Source organism: Pinus tabuliformis, chromosome X (assembly GCF_031772625.1).
Source record: "Pinus tabuliformis cultivar Carrire ecotype Pingquan chromosome X, CPIR1, whole genome shotgun sequence".
Classification (NCBI taxonomy): Eukaryota; Viridiplantae; Streptophyta; class Pinopsida; order Pinales; family Pinaceae; genus Pinus; species Pinus tabuliformis.
This window is the reverse complement of record NC_142308.1, coordinates 1,055,066,193-1,055,086,222: the sequence shown is the minus strand read 5'-3', so window position 1 is coordinate 1,055,086,222 and position 20,030 is coordinate 1,055,066,193. Positions and strand designations below refer to the sequence as shown.

Genomic DNA, 20,030 nt, shown 5'->3' with positions numbered 1-20,030 from the left:
GTGACCAATTTCTTTGATATAGTCCCTCCCAAGGTAAAGAAGGAAATCTTCCTTCTTGAATCAAAGGAGTTTGGGGAATGAGCTTACTTCTCAAATTTAGAAGTTGGAGGCGTTTCACTAAAGTGGGTTCCATATTTGGGAAAATTTCGGAAGCACAAGCTTCATTTCCTACATTCTATCACGGTGCATCAATAGATGGAAACTCTTATGCATATGGTCCTCAGGGATAAGCAGGTCAACAACTACAAATTGTTCACAGGGTAGGAGGACATTGAACGGATCCTTAAGAATATTCGCTACAACATGGATGATATTGTCACCCGACTTTCAAGGGTGGAGAAATATGTTGTCTCAAACTCCAACACTGAATCATAGGATATCAATGAAAATCCTAGCATAATCAATGCTCCACCACTCAACATATCTCCTCTAGTTGTCTCTCCTCAGGGGAATTCCTCACCCCTATCTCTTCTCATTATCTTAGACTAAGGAAACTTACCTCACTGTAGCACCTGCTTCTCTTAAAATGACGACTAATGGTTACTAGTGATGGCAGTGGTAGATGGTTATGGTGGTCTCTTCGTCATTATATATGTTCTTGTTTCAAGTCAACTTAGTTTTCTTGTTTTTCTGCTAGACTATACTAGTTTTTGGTTTTTTTTTTGCTAAGTGCTGAAATGTTGTTTAAATTATACTCTTTTACATTGCCTAGAAAATGTACTTATGGTAGTAAACATTGTAATTTCCTCCTCCCACATTTACCCACTTTCACTGGCTTGCGCGGGGTAAACATGAGTTGAGGGGCTACTATGATAAGACTCAACCATCTTAAGGAAATGGATTCAACGGATCTAGACTATATTGACCTCTTCCTAATGACATAGCCCCCCAAGGGTTGACCCACCCTTCCTGGACCTTTGTCCTTGAGACAAATCACTGTTTTGCTAAACTGGAGCCCCAATCGCTCCCTTGTAAAGCCCTCCAAGCAACTAAAATTCCCCAGTTGCTACCATGAGCCTGCTTGAGTGCGACTGTAGCTTTTTTCTCCCAATGTTATGCCGGCGCTTGGGAGATTTAAGGCTATTTTCCAGGGCTGGGGCTTAACCTCTGCCCATAACTCTATGAAGCTTTCAGAATTCATAACAAACATGAAGACAATTCTTGTAAACCAAACCTGAAACCAGGGCTTGACCAAACCTTCCCCAGCCAGGACTGACATTCCGTCAAACACTTGGTAAATATGCAACCTACAGGTCATGAATGCAAGTCTTAGCATAAGGGATTGAAAAAATATCTTAGGTTTAAAAAGAAGGGTCTCCAACTTCTCACATTAGCTGTCATGACATCAATTAAGTCTTGCATTCAGTATTCATTCAGTTACAATGAAAAGATCTGTGATTAAGAATGGTGATATAAACATGCTTATAACCAACATATATCCAAATAAATAACAATGAGAGAACAATCATTATAGCCACATCATAAAAAGTACATTTACTTATCAAAAGTAAGAGAAAATTGGCTCTTATTAAACATAGGAAAAATCCAACTAGGTTCAGGACTTCAACGTACCACCCGACCATAGATTGGTTGAACCAAATATTTCATTCTACTAATCACCCCCGTGCCATATTCCAAGAATGAATATGTGTTAGGGTTCAAAACTAACCCCTTTATTTATGTAATAAGCTCAATTGGCCAAGTCATAGTCATATTTAGTTAGAGAGTAAATAAAGCATGCATTAATAATTGTAAGTGGTTGACCCGCATTAGAGAAAAGGGACCACAATTAGTTGTAAATGGGCCATAGTTAATAAATAAAGTGGTTAACCCGTGTTATGCAAGGGACCACTAGTAGTTAGGGTTTTGGAAGTCATTTAGCTATAAATAGTCTTAGTTAGTAAAGGAAATATCATCGATTCTTATTGTAATCGAGCTCTGCTCTGCTAGAGGTTGCCCCCTCAAAGAGGCAAGTGAACATTGAATATATTTCTGAATAATTAAATACTTTTTATTTTTCTCATTTTATTCTATGTTGTGGGCTATATTTCTTTGCATTTTTGGTATTATGGAATTTCTCGCAGGTCAAGAGCATAACAAGTTGTATCATAGCACTTTCCAGGACCAGTTGTACCTCCAATTTTTACAAAAAAAAATTAGGCTAGAGACGTGTTCCGACATCTTTAAACCATGGGATTTGTCATTGAGCACATAAACCTGTGGATTTGGGGAGGCATGCACACAGGAACTACAGGAGGTAGTCACGCTTGTTGGACTCCCTTGTAACCCCTGTGGGTACCCCTTCGAGTAGTAGCGCATTAGACAAAACCATGCATAGACTGCACTTCCACGTACCCTTGGGTATATCAGAAGCCCCCTAGGCTCACCTGAAACCTAGCCTTAGATAAGTCGTCGACCATCTTGCTGCTACGTTACACTGAGAATAACACTCGAGGAGATTACTCGCACATATGATAGGGTATTCAGGTAATATGGCTAAGGGTAAGGTCGATCTTCCTTAGTTAGTGCCCTGAATGATTGGCCCCAGTACTATTGTTGGACCCCTGTGTATATTGTGATCTATAGCACTTGACACTCCTTTGTGACCATAGTTCCCTCTGCTATTGGAATATTGCCCACTACCTTATCTTACAGATCTGATCCAACAATTGGGGTTCTACTGCCGCAATGCAAATCTGATCTAGTAGTTGGGGTTCTGTCGCTGTCATACAAATAAGATGCAACAGTTGGGGTTCTGATGTCACCATGCAACTCACATTTAGCATTTGGGGTTTCACAGTGCCGATCAGACTCTTTGTGCAGTGAGGCTTGATACTATTACAGTCCAGGCCCTATTTTTGTAGGACATTGGGCAAGATCAAGTTTTCTGGAATTCGTCCACTGCAATATTGATTAGTGGGGAGTAAAATTCTTTCCCGAGTAGAAAAATAAATAAAAACCATCTTGGGACGCTTGCAAGAGACTTAGCCCATAAGTTTCAAGACGATGAGTCGATCGTAGTGGTACCATTCACTTGTCAGCCTCAATTTTTTGGAGGTCCCAAATTTTTCTAAAGTGACTTCAAGTGACCCCCGCCAATAGATTCCTAAGCTCACCTCTTTCCAAGAAGACTACTCTTTAGTAATTAACTGGGGTTTTTGTATGGTAGGTACCATATCTCAATTCATGGCCTATGAGAAGACGAGAGCCTTGAAAAAGGTTGGATGAGTTCCAGGGAAATATGGATTGAATTACCTCAACACTTTCACATTTCACCAATATAATGCAGAGGTCTCATTGGGAGGAGCACAATGTTGATGAACACCTCGAAGGAGAATCTAGCCATCACATTCACTTCCATGGAAATCACCAACATCCCCACCCTTGGCCACCCAAGCTAGACATGTAAAAATTTGATGGCTCTAATCCTGTAGTATGTGTAGCACAAATGGAACAATATTTCTCCCTTAATGATATCTATGAAGATCAAACTAAACTACATGTGGGAGCCCTTTATTTGGACCAAGAGAGATGGCAATGGTGGTAGTGGCATGAGAAATTTTATCCAAGGAACATAACTTGGCACATGTTCTCCAAAGCCCTATGTGACCACTTTGACAGGGAATCTAATTCTTTGGGTCGTCTCACTAAGCTTTGACATACAGGCATCGTAAAAGACTACATTTCAACCTTTGAGACATTGGCCATTAGAACTGATGGTCTAGGAGATGACCTCTACTTGGAGTGTTTCATCAATGGTCTCAAAGAAGCCATCTAAGCCCATGTCTAGATGCACCACCCAACTACCTGGATGGATGCCTGCGAAAAGGTCGTCAAGGTGGAACTCGCCTTAGCTGCCTAGTCCACTCGTCCAAATTTCATAGCTAAGGGCCATCCCACCCAAGCTCAGGGCCCTACCCAAAAACTTAAGGTTCAAAAGGTGTCTCCAACAGAAATGGCTGAAAGAAGAAAACAAGGCTTGTGCTACTACTGTGATGACAAATACTCCATGGGGCATAAATGCAAGGAACCAAAATTCTTTCAAATTGATGCTACTGATAACAACTCATCTAAGGAAGCCCCACCCCTTGGGGCGCCCGAGGCCAAAGTTGAGGAAACCAAACCTGATAATCATCTCACAACTACGCCACATGAACTAGTTATCTCACTACATGCTTTGGCGGGCATTTCTTCGCCTCAAACTCTCAAAATCTGAGGCTTTCTTAAACATCGACCAATAGTGGTATTGATTGATAGTGGCAACACTCATAAATTTATCCATAAGCGAGTCGTCAAAGCTGTTCATTGTTTTGTGCAGCTAGTCTCTAATTTCCAAGTCCTTATCGCTGATGGAGGAACCATGAAATGTTAAGGCCTCTATGAAAATATTAAACTTCAGATGGGATACTACCACCTAAAGACCCACATGTTTGCTATTAAAATGGGTGATTGTGACATTATCTTGGGTGCTGAATGGCTTAGCACAATGGGCCCAATCACAATGGATTTCTAGGAGTTATATATGAGCTTTAATCAGAATGACCACATTCATACATTATGTGGACTACAGGCAGGTGCTCCTACTATCATCATCTCACATCGAATGGAAAAGCTTTTGAAAAAGGGCCATCATGGAGTCATCGCCCAATTTAATGCTATCCAAGCCATTGAATCCACTACCCACATATTCATCCCGAGATGCAACAGGTCTTAGACCACCACCAACAGGTATTTGACAAACGTAAAGATCTTCCACCCTCTAGAGGTGAACATGATCATAGCATCCCTTTGTTCTCAGGGGCTCGACCGCCTAATGTGCACCCATACCGATATCGTTTCACTCAAAAGAATGAAATTGAAAAAATCATCAAGGAACTCCTTGAAGCCATTGTCATTCATCCTAACATCAATCCTTATTCATAACCATTGGTCATGGTGCTAAAGAAAGATGGATAATGGCACATGTGTCTCGACTTTCGAGCCCTCATTAAGCTCACTATCAAAGAGGAATTTCCTATTCCGATTGTTGATGATCTTCTTGATGAACTACATGGTGCTCAATTATTTACAAGCTAGATCTTCGCTATGGCTATCACCAAATACGCATGAAGGAAGTTGAAATTCCCAATACTGCCTTCCAACTCATGAAGGCCATTATGAATTTTTGGTCATGCCATTTGGTCTCAGTAATGCTCCATCTACTTTTCAAAGCCTCATGAACCACCTGCTGAAACCATATCTCTGAAAAATTTTTCCTCGTCTTCTTTGATGACCTTCTCATTTATAGCCTAACCTGGGACAAACATCTTCAGCAAGTAGACCTGATCTTGCAACTTCTCTGGAATCACAAATTATTTGTCAAATTGTCCAAGTTCTCTTTTGGCGTGGACGAAGTCGAGTATTTGGGACACATTGTGGGTTGTGAAGGAGTGAGGGTTGATCCAAAAAACATGTAGGCAATGTAAGATTGGCCCCAACCAAAAACCTTGAAGATTTTGAGGGGATTCTTGCATCTCACTGGCTACTATCGCAAATTTGTCTGCAATTATGGTCGCATTGCTAGACCCCTCACTAATCTTCTCAAGAAAAATTTATTTCTATGGACTGATGTAGCTCAGCAGGAGTTTGTGGCTCTCAAACAGGCCATGTGCTCCACTCTCATATTGGCCCTACCAGACTTCACCAAATATTTTGTGATTGAATGTGATGCTTATGGTACGGGTATTGGTGTTGTATTAATGTAAGAAGGTCGACTGTTGGCCTTCACCAACCAACAACTGAGTGGAAAATATCTGGGTCAATCTACCTTTGAGAAAGAAATTATGGCCATGTTACATGCAGTAGACAACTGGCGACCATACTTGTTGGGGCGACGTTTCCAATTCCGCACGACCATCAAAACCTAAAATATTTTTTGGAGCAATGTCTATCATACCCACAACAAAATAAATGGCTGGCCAAGATGCTGTGATATGATTATGAAATAATTTACAAGAAAGGGTGTGACAATGTAGTAGCTGATGCTTTGTCGTGCCAATTTGAGGATGAAAGCACCCTGCTATCAATCTCTCTTCCCATACTATATTGGATTGAAGAGGTCCGTAAGGAATGGTTCTCAAATGCCTCTCTCTCCCAACCTATTAATAACTTGAGAGAATATCCTAATTCCTCAGCCGAATATTCTTGGAAGGATGATATTCTTTGTTACAAGGATCGAGTAGTTATATCTCCGACATGCACCCTCAAAACCTGCATTTTGGAAGAGTTGCACTCATTTCCAACTGCAGGACATTCAGGCTTTCATAATACTTATGCTCGCGCTCGTCATTCTTTCTTTTGGATTCACATTGAAAACAACATTATTACTTTTGTAGCTGAATGTGATGTGTGCCAAAGCAACAAAGGAGAAACAATTAAGTTACCATGAACCTTATAGCCATTGCCACTCCCTACCTTTGTTTGGACGGATGTTTCCATGGACTAGTCTCCAAATTCGGGCAACAAATCCGTCATCATAGTGGCTGTGGACATACTTTCTAAATATGCTCATTTTTGTACTCTACCCCACCCATTTACCCCCACTTTGGTGGCTCAATCTTTTATGGACCAGATCTTCAAACTGCATGGCATGTCGATTTCCATTGTGTCTGATCGTGACCCCACTTTCACCATCAAATTTTGGCAAGATATTTTCAAGCTACAAGGCACACAAATCCAACTAAGTACCGCCTATAATCCCCAAACCAATGGTCGAATAGGAGCAACCAAAAAATGTTTGGATACATATCTAAGGTGCTTCACTTCAGAAAAGCAGCATCAATGGGTGCAGTGGTTACCTTTAGTGGAATGGTGGTATAATACTAACTATCATGAAGCCACCAAGATGACTCCAGACGAGGCAATGTATGGACAACTCCCACCTTCACCTATTTCTTATATCCCTGGATTTTCTAAGGTGCAGGTAGTTGATCAACTCCTACAGAACTGTGCTGCCATGATAGCTCATGTCACAGATAATCTACATCAAGCTTAGAATCGAATGAAGCAACAAGCCGACTAACATCATTCCAAGCGCACATTTCAAGAAGGGGATCAGGTATTTATGCGACTGCAGCTATATAAGAAAACATCTCTAAAAGAAAAGGGCTACCAAAAACTAGCACCAAAATTCTATGGACCTTATCAGATACTTCAATGCATTGGAGAAGTCACCTAAAAACTGGCCTTGCCACCAACTTCAAAAATCCATCCGGTCTTCCATGTATCATGCCTAAAGAAAGTGGTGGGAAACAATTGCAGAATTCAAACCAGTCTACCCGAATTGGATGAGGAAGGCTCACTCTGCAACCAGAACAGGCCCTTGATACCCATGAAAGACATCTTCACGGCCGCATGATGAAGGAAGTCCTTGTCAAGTGAAAAGACAACTCTATAAAAGATGCGACTAAGGAACCGACCACTATTCTTTAGCAGTTTCCGCAACTTCAGCCTTGAGGACAAGGCTGTTTTTGATGGGGGAGGGCATGTTAGGGTCCAACTCTAACCCCTTTATTTATGTAATAAGCCCAATGGGCCGAGTCATAGTCATAGTTAGTTAGAGAGTAAATAAAGCCCGCATTAATAATTGTAAGTGGTTGACCCACATTAGAGAAAAGGGACCACAATTAGTTGTAAATGGGCCATAGTTAATAAATAAAGTGGCTAACTCGTGTTATGCAAGGGACCACTAGTAGTTATGGTTTTGGATGTCATTTAGCTATAAAAAGTCTTAGTTAGTAAAGGAAAGATCATTGAGTCTTATTGTAATCGAGCTCTACTCTGCTGGAGGTGGCCCCCTAGAAGAGGCAAGTGAACATTGAATCTATTTCTGAATAAAAAAATACTTGTTGTTTTTCTCATTTTATTCTGTGTTCTAGGTTATATTTCTTCACATTTTTGATATTCTGGAATTTCTCGCATGTCAAGAGCATAACAATGTGGGATCTCATGGGATAAACCAATCCATAAAAAACCAAGGGAATCTAGAGGTTAAACCACCTCCATCCTCACCATACTGCGATCTCACCTAAACCAGTGTCGAGATCACAAAACCAAACTGTGCTTGGATGACTCAGAATTTCTTCTCCAATACCTTGAGGAATTTTCCCATCTCCACCCTCAGGCTTTACTGTGTATCTCGCCATTACCGGTCAAGGGATTCCTAGGCCTTTATGAATTTTCCTGAGACCACCTTACCCGGATCCAAAATATTTCGGCAATCTAAAGCTTAAACTGAGGAAAGTCCCATCACACCATGACTATCCAGAAATGGCAAGGCTAGGCTAAAATTCACTGTCAAAACCCAACAAAATCCATGCCAACGACAACAAAAGAACCAAATACCAACATGCACATGCATGTCAAAACCAACTAGGAAATCATACATGCAACCTGTTACCTACAAGCATTCCTGTTGAAGTTGATTGATCCAACTTTCTTTGCTTGATCCTTGTTTTCCTTTGCTTTCCTTGTCCTTCCTTTGCTTGCTTACTTTCCTTCTCCTCTTAGTTTTCTTCTCCTCTCTAAGACTAATTCCAAAACTAAACTGACAAAAGCCATGAATTGATTCTCATAAGCCTTTTTATTAATGAGTCCTCTATTTTATTCAATTTTCCCTTATTTTCCTCCGCACATGCAACATGTGAACCTTCACCTTCATTTTCTCCTAATTTCCATTATTTTCATAAATAAATGCCAAATAATGCCATTTTGTCTTTCCAAAGACTTTGCCATTGCCTTTGCCAATTTCCCCTTAGCCATAAACACATCAAGAGATGCCCACTAGGATATTTTGCTTAACATTCAACTTGGAATAAGTGTCCCTTGACCTTGGTCTTATTTTGCCTTTGTTAACTTTTATTACATGAACTTTTAACCCAGGTTTGTTACAAACAGTTTACTGGACTTATGTCTCCAAGGAATGTCTTGGAATAAGTGTCCCTTGACCTTGGTCTTATTTTGCCTTTGTTAACTTTTATTACATGAACTTTTAACCGAGGTTTGTTACAAACAGTTTACTGGACTTATGTCTCCAAGGAATGTAGGATACACCTAGATGAAATCTCTGTCGGGCTATTTTTGGTGACTCAGAAAATCTATTGTGCTCTATGTAATCTTTTTTTGCTAATAGAACCTTTTAACAAAGCGTACAAAAAAAAATACTTAAATAATTAGGTCGTGTATATTTTGGAATAAATCTTTTGGAATTTTAATTCAATTATCAATAATTATTAGGTGGATTGTAGGGATTTAATATTTATGAAACATTCATGATATATTTTTACTAGTTATTATGATAAAAGTTTGAGATTCATTTCGAAAATAATTATGTTCTTTTTTTCTTTTCAGTTTAATTAAAAAGTGTCATATTCATAAGTATGATTAAACTCTTATGTTTTATTATTAGTACACTATATTTTTCTCATTACATGTTTTTTAAATATATAAAATTAATTTTATATATAAATACACTATCTAAAATGTATTATAAAAAGAAGTGTTTTGATGCTTTTCCACCCACCATTTAATTTATACCAGTTATATCATCCATTGATATTATTAAATGTGTTTATGTTATTTTAAATGATCATCACAAAAAAATTAAATCTGTTAATCTGCATCATAAGAATATACTATAATGGAGTTGTCTTTAGTGTGACTTTCTGGAATTTCCGGTGTTGAAATCCGGCCAAAGAATTTGAGGTGAATTTTGGTTTCTTGGTTTGTGTTATTTACACTGGTTCTTTTAACTATAAATATAGATTCAACACCTTCAAAAACCCCTAGAGCACTTCTATTGTGCAGGATTACCCATCAAACTTGTGATTTCAATAAATTCCTGTTAAATTTTAGAGAAATTAAACCAGAAAAACCTAAAAAAAAAAAACCTCTAAAAAATCTCACTAAAAACAACTAATATTAAATATCAACTAAATTATATTATTATAGGAAGCCTATGGCTCATTTTCACTTATAATAATTAAAACATGCCGACCAGCACTTATCCACGTTAATTCATCACTAAATACTTGGTCAATCACCGACTTCACCGACTACTTAAAATGGAAATGATTCATCACTAAATACTTGGTCAATCACCGACTTCACCGACTACTTAAAATGGAAATGATGAAGGGTTTGAGTTATCAGCGTGGGCGGCAAGTAGTGGAAAATTTTATATATGTGTGGGGTCACGGTTAAGTTAAATAATTATGAGATTTCTTTTTCGGTGGGATAAGGTATTCATTTTCATATTACAATTTGATTCTTAAGATTTATGAAAATGTATATTTGTGCTTTAATCTTTTACAGTGTAGTAGATACTTTTAATAAAAAAAAATTGTTAGTTATAGTGTAATTGTTGTAAATTTTTGTTAGTTATAGTGTAATTGTTATATTGTAAAAAGTTTTTAATTATTTTTATTAATATAATAATAGAAATCAAATTTTTATTTTTATTTGTGTGATATTTTAAAATTTGTTTTTTAATAAGAAAAGTATAGATAATAGGAAAAAATTAATCTATTAGAATAATTATAAAGTATTTGATTAAAATATAAAATACAAATTAATGGGAAGTAGAGAAAACAAATAATTTTATATATAGTGCAAACATATATACTATAACATTTTAACAACGACAACACATATAATATAAATATTTAATTAATGGAAAAAATAAATATAATAAAAAGGTCCACTTTAAGTATGTTATGTTTTTGTTTTTGTTTTTTTGTTTTTTGAAATTCATCAATACAACTCTTGATGAGATTGTAATTTTTTTTTTAATAGATTAAACTTTAGGTTACCTAAATGGATTCATATTTATGGAAAGCCCATGGGGCACTCCAATTGTATAGATTACATAACTCAAACTTTTAATTCCAACAAATCCCTATTGGATTTTGGGAAAAAATGACTAGAAAATATATCCGTAAAAGGGTAAAAATGTAGAATAGTTAGACTATGCTTAATGAAAATAAGAAGGAAAATAATACATGGACGAGGTGATTGCCAAGGAGGATGAAATAGCTCTTGTGTGCCACATGTTTTCCCCTTTGAATGGTAGGTCCCTACGTTCATGATGCGTGAAGGGTGCCTTATGATACAACATGTCTGATGAAATAACTCTTGTGTGCCACATGTTTTCCCCTTTGAATGGTAGGCCCCTACGTTCATCTTGATGTGTGGAGGGCCCCTTATGATACAACATGTCTAGCAAAGGAAATGATGGGAAAGGGCATGAACCCCTCCTTCATGTTTGTTGATAATATGCGTAGTGAGGGAGTTTCTTGAGCCACATCTACTTATCACTTGGGAATGATAGGTGTATTTTCTGAAGTATATAAGTATAGGATGTGAGGTAATAATGGAGAGTCCAAACACTAGACAAAAGGGCCTCAAAGCAATTATGGGAGAAGGGAGGACACCATGTTGCATGAAATCACTCTCCGGGATGGTGAGGAGGCAAAATGAAGTTATAACTCCCCCTCACCCCAACCTTTGTTCATCCATCAACCAGTTTCATGTCTAGATTTATCTATGGCTCAATCACATAATCATCTGGTCTAGAAACACCATAGTGGGAGACCCCCTTAAGAGGGGAATTGAAACTAAACAAGTGCACAAACTCAAGTAGTTTTTAAGGCACAAACAAAAAGTAATCCATTGCAGTAGAGGAATCTCACTTTATCCAAAACAAGGGGTAATTTTACATGGCATAAGGCACTTTTAGGGTTTTGGAGTGACTTTCTAGTGTCATCGATGCATCCTTAGAGCACAACGGTGAAAGGTGTGGAGCAAAGTTGTGAGGGGAAGAAGAGGAGAGGCCATGGTTGGGTGGTTTGAGCTCTTCTTCAATAAACCCACCTCATTCAACTAGAGTAGCAAGGGAAGCCAGGGTCACAGAGAATTGGTATCACATCTTGGTTTTGAAGGAGGCACAATGGATAATGGTAACATGGAAAAAGAAGTGGTAGAAAAATGAAGTGGTCCATTGAATGACCAAATTCTACATAAGGTTGAAGGTTGATATTAGATCCCATATCCTCAAGAACATGGGGTACTAAATTCTATAAGATTATAAAGACTTTTTGGATGACCAAAGTTATTGTAGCCTAAACAATGGAAAGACCTCTAGCCCTTCATGATGACACTTTGGATACATTATAGATTGCTAAATAAAAATTTGTGTTAATATATAAAGAAATGTATAATATTTGATTCTATGTAACAACAACTATAAACAAAAACAACAGATATAATTAAAAGAAGATAGTTAAAGAAACTCTTAAAAAACACATAGTTTTGGAAAATGAAGAACTTCCATATTAGAAGCCATACCTACTCCCAATTGAGACTAAGAAGACTAGAAAACAAACCTAACAACTTGATTAAGACTCAACATTTTCTAGTGTTTATTTAGCTTGTCAATTTTTAGATGGTTATATTGGGAGAACTTGGTAGGGTGACTCATGGTCCCAAAAGCAATTACCATGCAAATAATGTGAATATATAAATAACTTTTAATAAAAATTAATAAATAAAACAGATTTGAAATGAAACGATCATAAAGTTATTCCGGGATGAAAATTTGATCCTGGCTCAAATTTCATAAATTTGTAATTATTACATATCTATTAAATAACAGTATTACATATAAATTGTGATACATTATCTCTTTCGATGAGTAAAGATGCAGTCAAAATCAGTGCCTGGTTGGATTCCTTTGGTCAATTGCTTGCTGAATAAGTTGCTTAGGCAACAACCGATTTGAAATGACTTGTTTGTTCTCCTGAGAGCATAAATTCTCTCTTACCACCAGGAGATATCAGAGTTTGCGTGGTAAGAAAGTCGAAGAACAGGAGAAAGTATACTCGGAACAGAGCGAGAGATCCTGTGTTAGCTTACTATGGAAGAACAAAATGTGCAGGAGAAAGCAGCTACTCTTGTGGGTGAAACCCACGAGAGTTTGAGCTCTTTGCTTTGCAACGATGAACGTGATTTCTTGATCAGAAATAATGGACACATGGTATGACTGTAACAGTTTTATATATACAGTCTACAATATTGTTCATTTTGCTCGAAATTTTCATCCTTATATTGAATCTAATGTAATCTACAGGTGAAAGTTGAAGAACTGGAAGGGAAATATGTGGGTCTGTACTTTTCTGCCCATTGGTGTCCTCCATGCAGGCATTTCACCCCCGTTTTGTCCGAAATCTATAAAAAATTATCGGAGAAGGAGGACTTCGAGATTGTCTTCATTTCTGTAGATCGTGATGAGAAGTCTTTTGAGGAATACCACCACACCATGCCATGGCTTGCCCTGCCATTCTCAGATAAAGATACGAGGAAAAAGCTTAATCAGGCTTTTCAGGTTGATGGCATTCCGTGCCTTGTTGTTCTGGACAAAGAGGGCAGAGTTATAACCACTGGAGGTGTGAACATCATTAGAGAATATGGTGTTGAGGGTTATCCATTCACTGCAGAGAGACTTGATGAACTGAGGGCCAAAAATGAGGCCTTAAGGGCTGCACAGACGGTGGAGTCCCTTCTGCTGTCTGATGAACGAGATTTTGTCCTTGGCCATGGAGGAAGAAAGGTGTGTGTTTTCCCTTTTTGCTTCTGTTTTCCTTTGCTTGCAATTCTGGGTTTGGGATCTTTATGAGAATGTAGGGGTGAAAGCATGTATTGAACTGGGCTATTGAGATTGAAAACGAACAGATTTTATTTAATGATGGTATTCTCATTGTCAATTTGGGTTTTTGCCAATAGGTACCGGTAGCGGAGCTTGTGGGGAAGACTGTGGGTCTGTATTTCTCAGCCCACTGGTGTGGTCCCTGTAGAAATTTCACTCCACAACTTGTGGAGATTTATAATGAGCTTTTGAAGAGAGGGGAGGCCTTTGAGATTGTGTTTCTCTCGGGCGATAAAGGGGAGAAAGACTTCGAAGAGTATTATGCAGGCATGCCATGGCTAGCTTTGCCATTTGGAGACAACGCTGAAAAGAACTTGTCTCGCTACTTCCGAGTTCAGGGTATTCCAACTTTGATTATTTTAAGTCCAGAAGGGAAAACAATACAGACTGATGCAGTGGGCCTTATACGAGAATACGGGATAAGAGCTTACCCATTTACAAAAGAGCGGATGGATGAGCTTGAAGCGGAGGAGAAAGCCAAACGAGATGCACAAACCCTGGAGTCGCTCTTGGTTTCTGATGAGCGGGACTTTGTGATCAAGCATGGAGGTGCTCAGGTGAGTTATTGAGATCTGCTTACTACCTTCACTGTTCTTATGCCATTTCATGTATCACACCCTAGAAATAAGTTATATTCCTCCGTAACATATGGGGGTCATATATACAAATTATCAGGCAGAGTGACTCAATGGGCTCCCCCCTGTCAGTTTGGGCTTGCGAATCGTGATAACGCTCACAAGCAGACAGGGTGAGGTGCAACTCCTGGGATATTTTTGAAGCTCCTCATGTGTAGCAGTTAAGCCAATTGATCTTCTTTGTTTAATCATGTGCTGTCCTAGGCTAAGGCTAACGTAGCTACTGTTTCCCTGTTGCCTAACCAAGTTTTTTTTTTTTTTTTTGGTGGTATTCGTTCTATTCTGATTAATCTGGATACAGAAACATGGACTCTCATGCACAGGGTATTAGCAATAAGACGGGTTGATTATCGTATCCAGAGATATTCAGATGGGGACAAACATTAAAACAAATCTTAATAGACACAATTGGAGATGCGCAGTTTGCAAATTAACTGTTTGAATCTGGTTAAAAGTATGATATGCTTTAGGGAACTAGGCCGTACATATACACATAAGTTAGTAGTTTTTCTCGTGGTAGAACTTTAGTGAACAGGTAACTGTGTTTAGTGTGTCAATTTGTTCATAAAAGTACAAAGTACTTTCCATATATACATACAAGGAAGGGTTGGTTTTAGTAATCTGAGACAAACGCAGGTTAACAAAGATTGAAAAAGAAAAAAAAGCACAAACACAGGGATTAATAAATCCTTGAAGGGGGATTTATTAAGTTCTAACATCCACTATGATACACCTAAGATTACAAATGGTCACATGTATAGGAGGCTGCGACATTATACATATACATAGGCGGCCATAACAATTTTGTCAAACTCAGTTATTTTATTTTAACCAAATGCATAATGGGTTATCCCTAATTAACTTTATTTTTCTCATCACAGAAGCTACTCCATATTTCCTCATTACCTCTGACTCCTCATTTCCTCTTTATGAGTACTTGTGATTTCAATATGTATTTTTCTACTCTACATTATGATCAATGATCATCTTAGGTTTTCTATGGTTGTCTTATAACTATTACACTATTGGGTTTTAGCATTCATTACAAGCCGTTTTTGCTTACCAATAACAACATATGACATTGTGTGGTTTCTGTTGATCACAAACATTAGTGGTTTCCACGAACTTTATTTTAGATAGAGTTTTTTACAAAGTAGTTTTAAGAGTACCACTAACTTTTCAACATAATAGAATTTGGAAGTATCCACATATCATCAAACTTACATTAACATTAACTCAGGTACATTTAATTTAAATTTTCATTCTTTATCAAAATATTAATTATGACTATTAAAATTTTTAAGGATGTTTTTATTTATATTTTCATTTACATCTACAAAGTGCTATTATTCTTGCCTTGCTTCTTTCTTTCTTCATCCCTTAAATGGTTTTTATCTTTCTTTATTCTTTGTGTCTTCATCATTCATTCTTCCCATGCTGCTGTATCATTTTCTCTATCATCATCTTCTTTCATCTAGCAATTATCTTTGCTCCTGCAACAATTTTTTTTCTCTTTATTGTTGCATCCTTCTCTTTACATCATCTCTTTGCTGGGACATTCTCATCAAAATTCTTAAAAGGAAATTAATTCAGATTCTCTTCACCAAACTCACATTATTTTAATTACCAAATTTTACCTCAACTTCACCACTAAATCCAAAAAATAGGACTAAAGACAACTCCTTGTTTTAATTAGCAGCAACCCGTACTCCTCTGCTACACCAACCAGTACACCTCTGCTACACCAACCAGTACACCTCCCCTGTGACGGATATTGAGAATTTTCAGCAGCATCTCACAACTTTTTTTCACTGATCCTCCTCCGCTCGCTCTTTCAAAGGTCTGCGCTACTACTCTCTGCTTATTCCTACACAGGGCTGCTGCATCTTATTTTCAAACCCCTGGCATCTCAGCACAACTATGCTACAGCATACTACATCGGTTTCCTGCTGGTATGTTGGTTCCCTCTGTTGCTACAGCATTATTTCTCCATCCGAGCACTTCAATAATCAATGCTCAATTTGAATTATACATCTCATTCTCCTTCATCATGGACTGAAGGTTACATATCAGATTCTCCTTCATCATGGACTGAAGGTTACATATCAGATGCACCAGGCTGAGATACTAATTTGTTTAATACCCTGAAACAAACATGTGATAACAGAAATTAAAAAGAAAACCCTCCAAGGGGATTCTATTAAGTTATGACATCCTCTATGTTACACTTAGATTACAAATGGGCTCATATGTAATTATAAGTGATCATAACAGTTATGTCAAACTCAGTTATTTTGTTTTAACCAAAATTGTAACGGTTCATCCCTACAGTTCATCTATGACTAACTTCATTTCTCGTATCACAAGTAGGCGCTACTCCAACTCTAGCATGAGGCTCTACATCTGTCAGTTTGGATCATTTTCATGGTGGAGTGCTGTTCTCAATAACTAAATGACAACTCAACAGTGTTGAACAGTTGAGTGTGTCAATTTGTTCATAAAAATATTTTGTTTAATGATGAGATAAGTAAATTTCTGGTTAGAATTTGGTGATTTTCTTTCAAGAAATCTGTTTGTGGGAGTGGTTGAATCTTTTTTTATGGTGGAAATGGAATCAGCACCATCAAGAACCCTTGGGGACCCAAAATTCTAAAATTCTAAAGCTTAACAGCTATAACCTGGATTTTCAAAAATTCCCACTAAATTTCATCAAAATCTTGTCAGATTTTCCATTCTTTTCTCAGCACCATCAAAAACCCGTGAACACACAACAGCTATAACCAGAATTTTAAAAAATTCTCAATTTTTTTTTATCAAAATCGTGTCAGATTTTCCATTCTTTTCTAAATAAAAACGTGGCCTCTCTTAGATTACACTCTCTTCATATATACATACAGGAATGCTCTACATAGATTACACTCTCTTCATATATACATACAGGAATGCTCTACATATACCAGGGTTTGCAGTTGTGTTCTCTGCATGGTGGAGTGCTCTGCTCAACCGCTCAATCACAACTCGACACGGAATCTGGTCAAAACGTCCCTCTCGTGGGTGACGCTGATCATTGAAATGTTTTGATCCTTGTAACAGGTCCCAGTAGCTGAGCTTGTGGGGAAGACAGTTGCTTTGTATTTCTCTGCCCATTGGTGCCCCCCTTGCCGAGGTTTCACTCCAAAGCTTGTAAACGTATACAACGAACTCAAAGAAAGTGGAAAAGCATTTGAGATTATTTTCATTTCCAGGGACAAAGATCAAGAGGCTTTTGAGGATTACTACAAAAGCATGCCATGGTTGGCCCTTCCATTTGGAGATAAAACTAAGGATGATCTCTCTCGGCTTTTCCGTGTCAGAGGCATCCCATCCTTGGCTGTGGTAGGTCCAGATGGAAAAACTGTGACAGATAATGCCAGAAGTGCAGTGTCCAGCTTTGGAGCCAAGGCTTATCCCTTCACTGATGCTCATCTTGAAGGGCTGAAGAATAAAATTGAGAATGAAATAAAAGAGCTTGCTGAGAAATCACCTAAGGAGATAAGGTACAGCCAGCATGAACACTCCCTTGTATTGACCCAGAGACGTGCATTTAGATGTGATGGTTGCAACGAAGGTGGCGTTTTATGGTCCTATTATTGCAAAGATTGTGACTACGATCTTCATCTGACTTGTGCTTTGAAGGAACAACAGGATTTGAAGCAGGACAAGGGACAAGACACAGATGCTGCAATTGATGAGAACTGCAAACCTGCAGGTGTTATCTGTGATGGAGATGTTTGTTACAAGGCTAAAGCTTGATGATAATTCCACGTGGATTTTCTCTAGTAATTTCTGTTCAATTGTCGTGTTATTTCACAGTTCGAAGTGTCAACGCTGTATGGACATTTGACATGAAAATAATATTGGAGTAAATAAATATTTATATTTATATTTATGGTGACGTAATGAAGTTTAGTTTATGATTAATTGATTTAATTTTATGTTTGTGTATAAAGGAAAAATAATAAAGTTTAATTTAATTTATAATTAATAGATGAATTGGTTTTTCTTTTGTAAATTTTTTTGAAATAGGACAGAGATTTTTTAAAATTGTATATTTGAATTTTATAGTTTGTAGAAGTTTAATGGTTAAGGGTTTTTTGGGGCGTTGAATGTATTTGTACATTTAAAAATTTATTTTAAATAATAAGAAATCACAATCTTGCCCAAAATTGTATCTCTACATTTTAGCCAAAGAAACCAAAACTAGTCAAACTGTACCAAAAAATAATGTTATTGTGTCGAGAGGCCCTCTACATGCGAGTACATGAGGAAGATGTTGTCACCTAACGTCACATTAAAAAAAATAAAAAATATGTGTATAAGCTAACATATGTATATGCCAGAAATGTTGTGCATAACCTTACTTAAAAAAAATAAAGTTACTTTAAAAATCAATGTCAACCATAAATAAGATACTTCAATTTTCACCTTTATTTTATTTTACATCATAATATAATATAATGAGAAAAAGTTATAAAAAATACTTTTTAGTATGAGGGATATATGTAATTCCTTCATTGAGTTGAGATATAATGCCTATAATATGTTGTGTATGTTAGAAAAATAAAAGAGAGCAGAGAGATGTCACCCCATGGTTGACATCATCATATTGAATCATATCGGTTCTTATAAATTTTATTTTGATTGTACATTTTTCTTAGGAGGTCCATTTTAGACCTCAAAATTCCCCTAATTACCCTACTACACGACAAATGAGAAATACATGAAAAAATGTGATTGCAATCATATTTTTCATGTATTTTTCATTTTTCGCGTAGGAGGGTCCATCGAAAGTATGGAACATGGGTTCTAAGGAATCAAATTCTACATCCAACGAATCTTTCCCTTCAAAATTTGACTAAACCCATAAGGAGTTAAGTTGAAAATATGAGTTGAAAAAATAGTTTATCTTTTTTCCCTCTAAAATTTAATGATGTAATCTAATCTTATTTTATTATTTCCACTATTATTTTATAATTTCCTTATAAAATCTAATTTACATTGTGGTCATGGAGAATTCAATCCTACCCAACAACAATAATAATGTCTTATTAGTTCCTCACATAACGTGAAGTATAAAGACTAATTTCCATGAACATTTTCAATAATTATAGTTGGTTTTTAAAAACATATTAGATTTTTATCTATAGCTTATTTTATTTTTTTACAAAATTAAATAATTATGAGAATATTGTAGTTAAAGAAAACAATTTTTTTATTTTATGAGAGATTCTTCAGCGTAAATCACATAGAATATTATTTGTCGACGCGTTTCGAACCAACTAGTGTGGTTCATCGTCAGGACAAGTTGGTTCGAAACGCGTCGACAAATGATATTCTATGTGATTTACGCTGAAGAATCTCTCATAAATTGATATGGATCACAGAAGCCTCAATTCGACAATTTTTTTATTTATTTAAAAACAATAAAATTATATCATGATATGAAAAAAATTCTGTTGAACTTGGTCCTTGGTGAGCCACTTGCCTTGGTGCAAGAGCTGGCCAACTTTAACAACTTGATACAGTTAGATCCACTATTGGCGAGTGTTCTTAATCTCTGTGTCCATAATTCGATTAGTTGTGACCTATTCGATGCAGTTTGGGTTGAGCTCTGTTGG

At 37.1% G+C, this 20,030-nt stretch overlaps 1 protein-coding gene across 1 annotated transcript; it reads left to right on the top strand.

The window, feature by feature from the left end:
- The first annotated feature begins 12,720 nt into the window (after positions 1–12,720).
- LOC149143448 (putative nucleoredoxin 1) lies at positions 12,721–18,307 on the top strand. The gene is made up of 4 exons (XM_089453170.1): positions 12,721–13,069; positions 13,163–13,642; positions 13,816–14,295; positions 17,467–18,307. Exons 1-4 carry the CDS (start codon positions 12,950–12,952, stop codon positions 18,163–18,165), a joined length of 1,779 nt encoding a protein of 592 aa, XP_089309296.1. The 5' UTR covers positions 12,721–12,949; the 3' UTR covers positions 18,166–18,307.
- Positions 18,308–20,030: the final 1,723 nt, after the last annotated feature.

Excerpts from the sequence above, each read along its gene's own strand:
- LOC149143448 (XM_089453170.1), top strand. The coding sequence starts at position 12,950 with ATGGAAGAACAAAATGTGCAGGAGAAAGCAGCTACTCTTGTGGGTGAA. Across the intron at positions 13,070-13,162 it reads TCAGAAATAATGGACACATG|GTGAAAGTTGAAGAACTGGA; the intron begins GTATGACTGTAA and ends TGTAATCTACAG. Across the intron at positions 13,643-13,815 it reads TTGGCCATGGAGGAAGAAAG|GTACCGGTAGCGGAGCTTGT; the intron begins GTGTGTGTTTTC and ends TTTTGCCAATAG.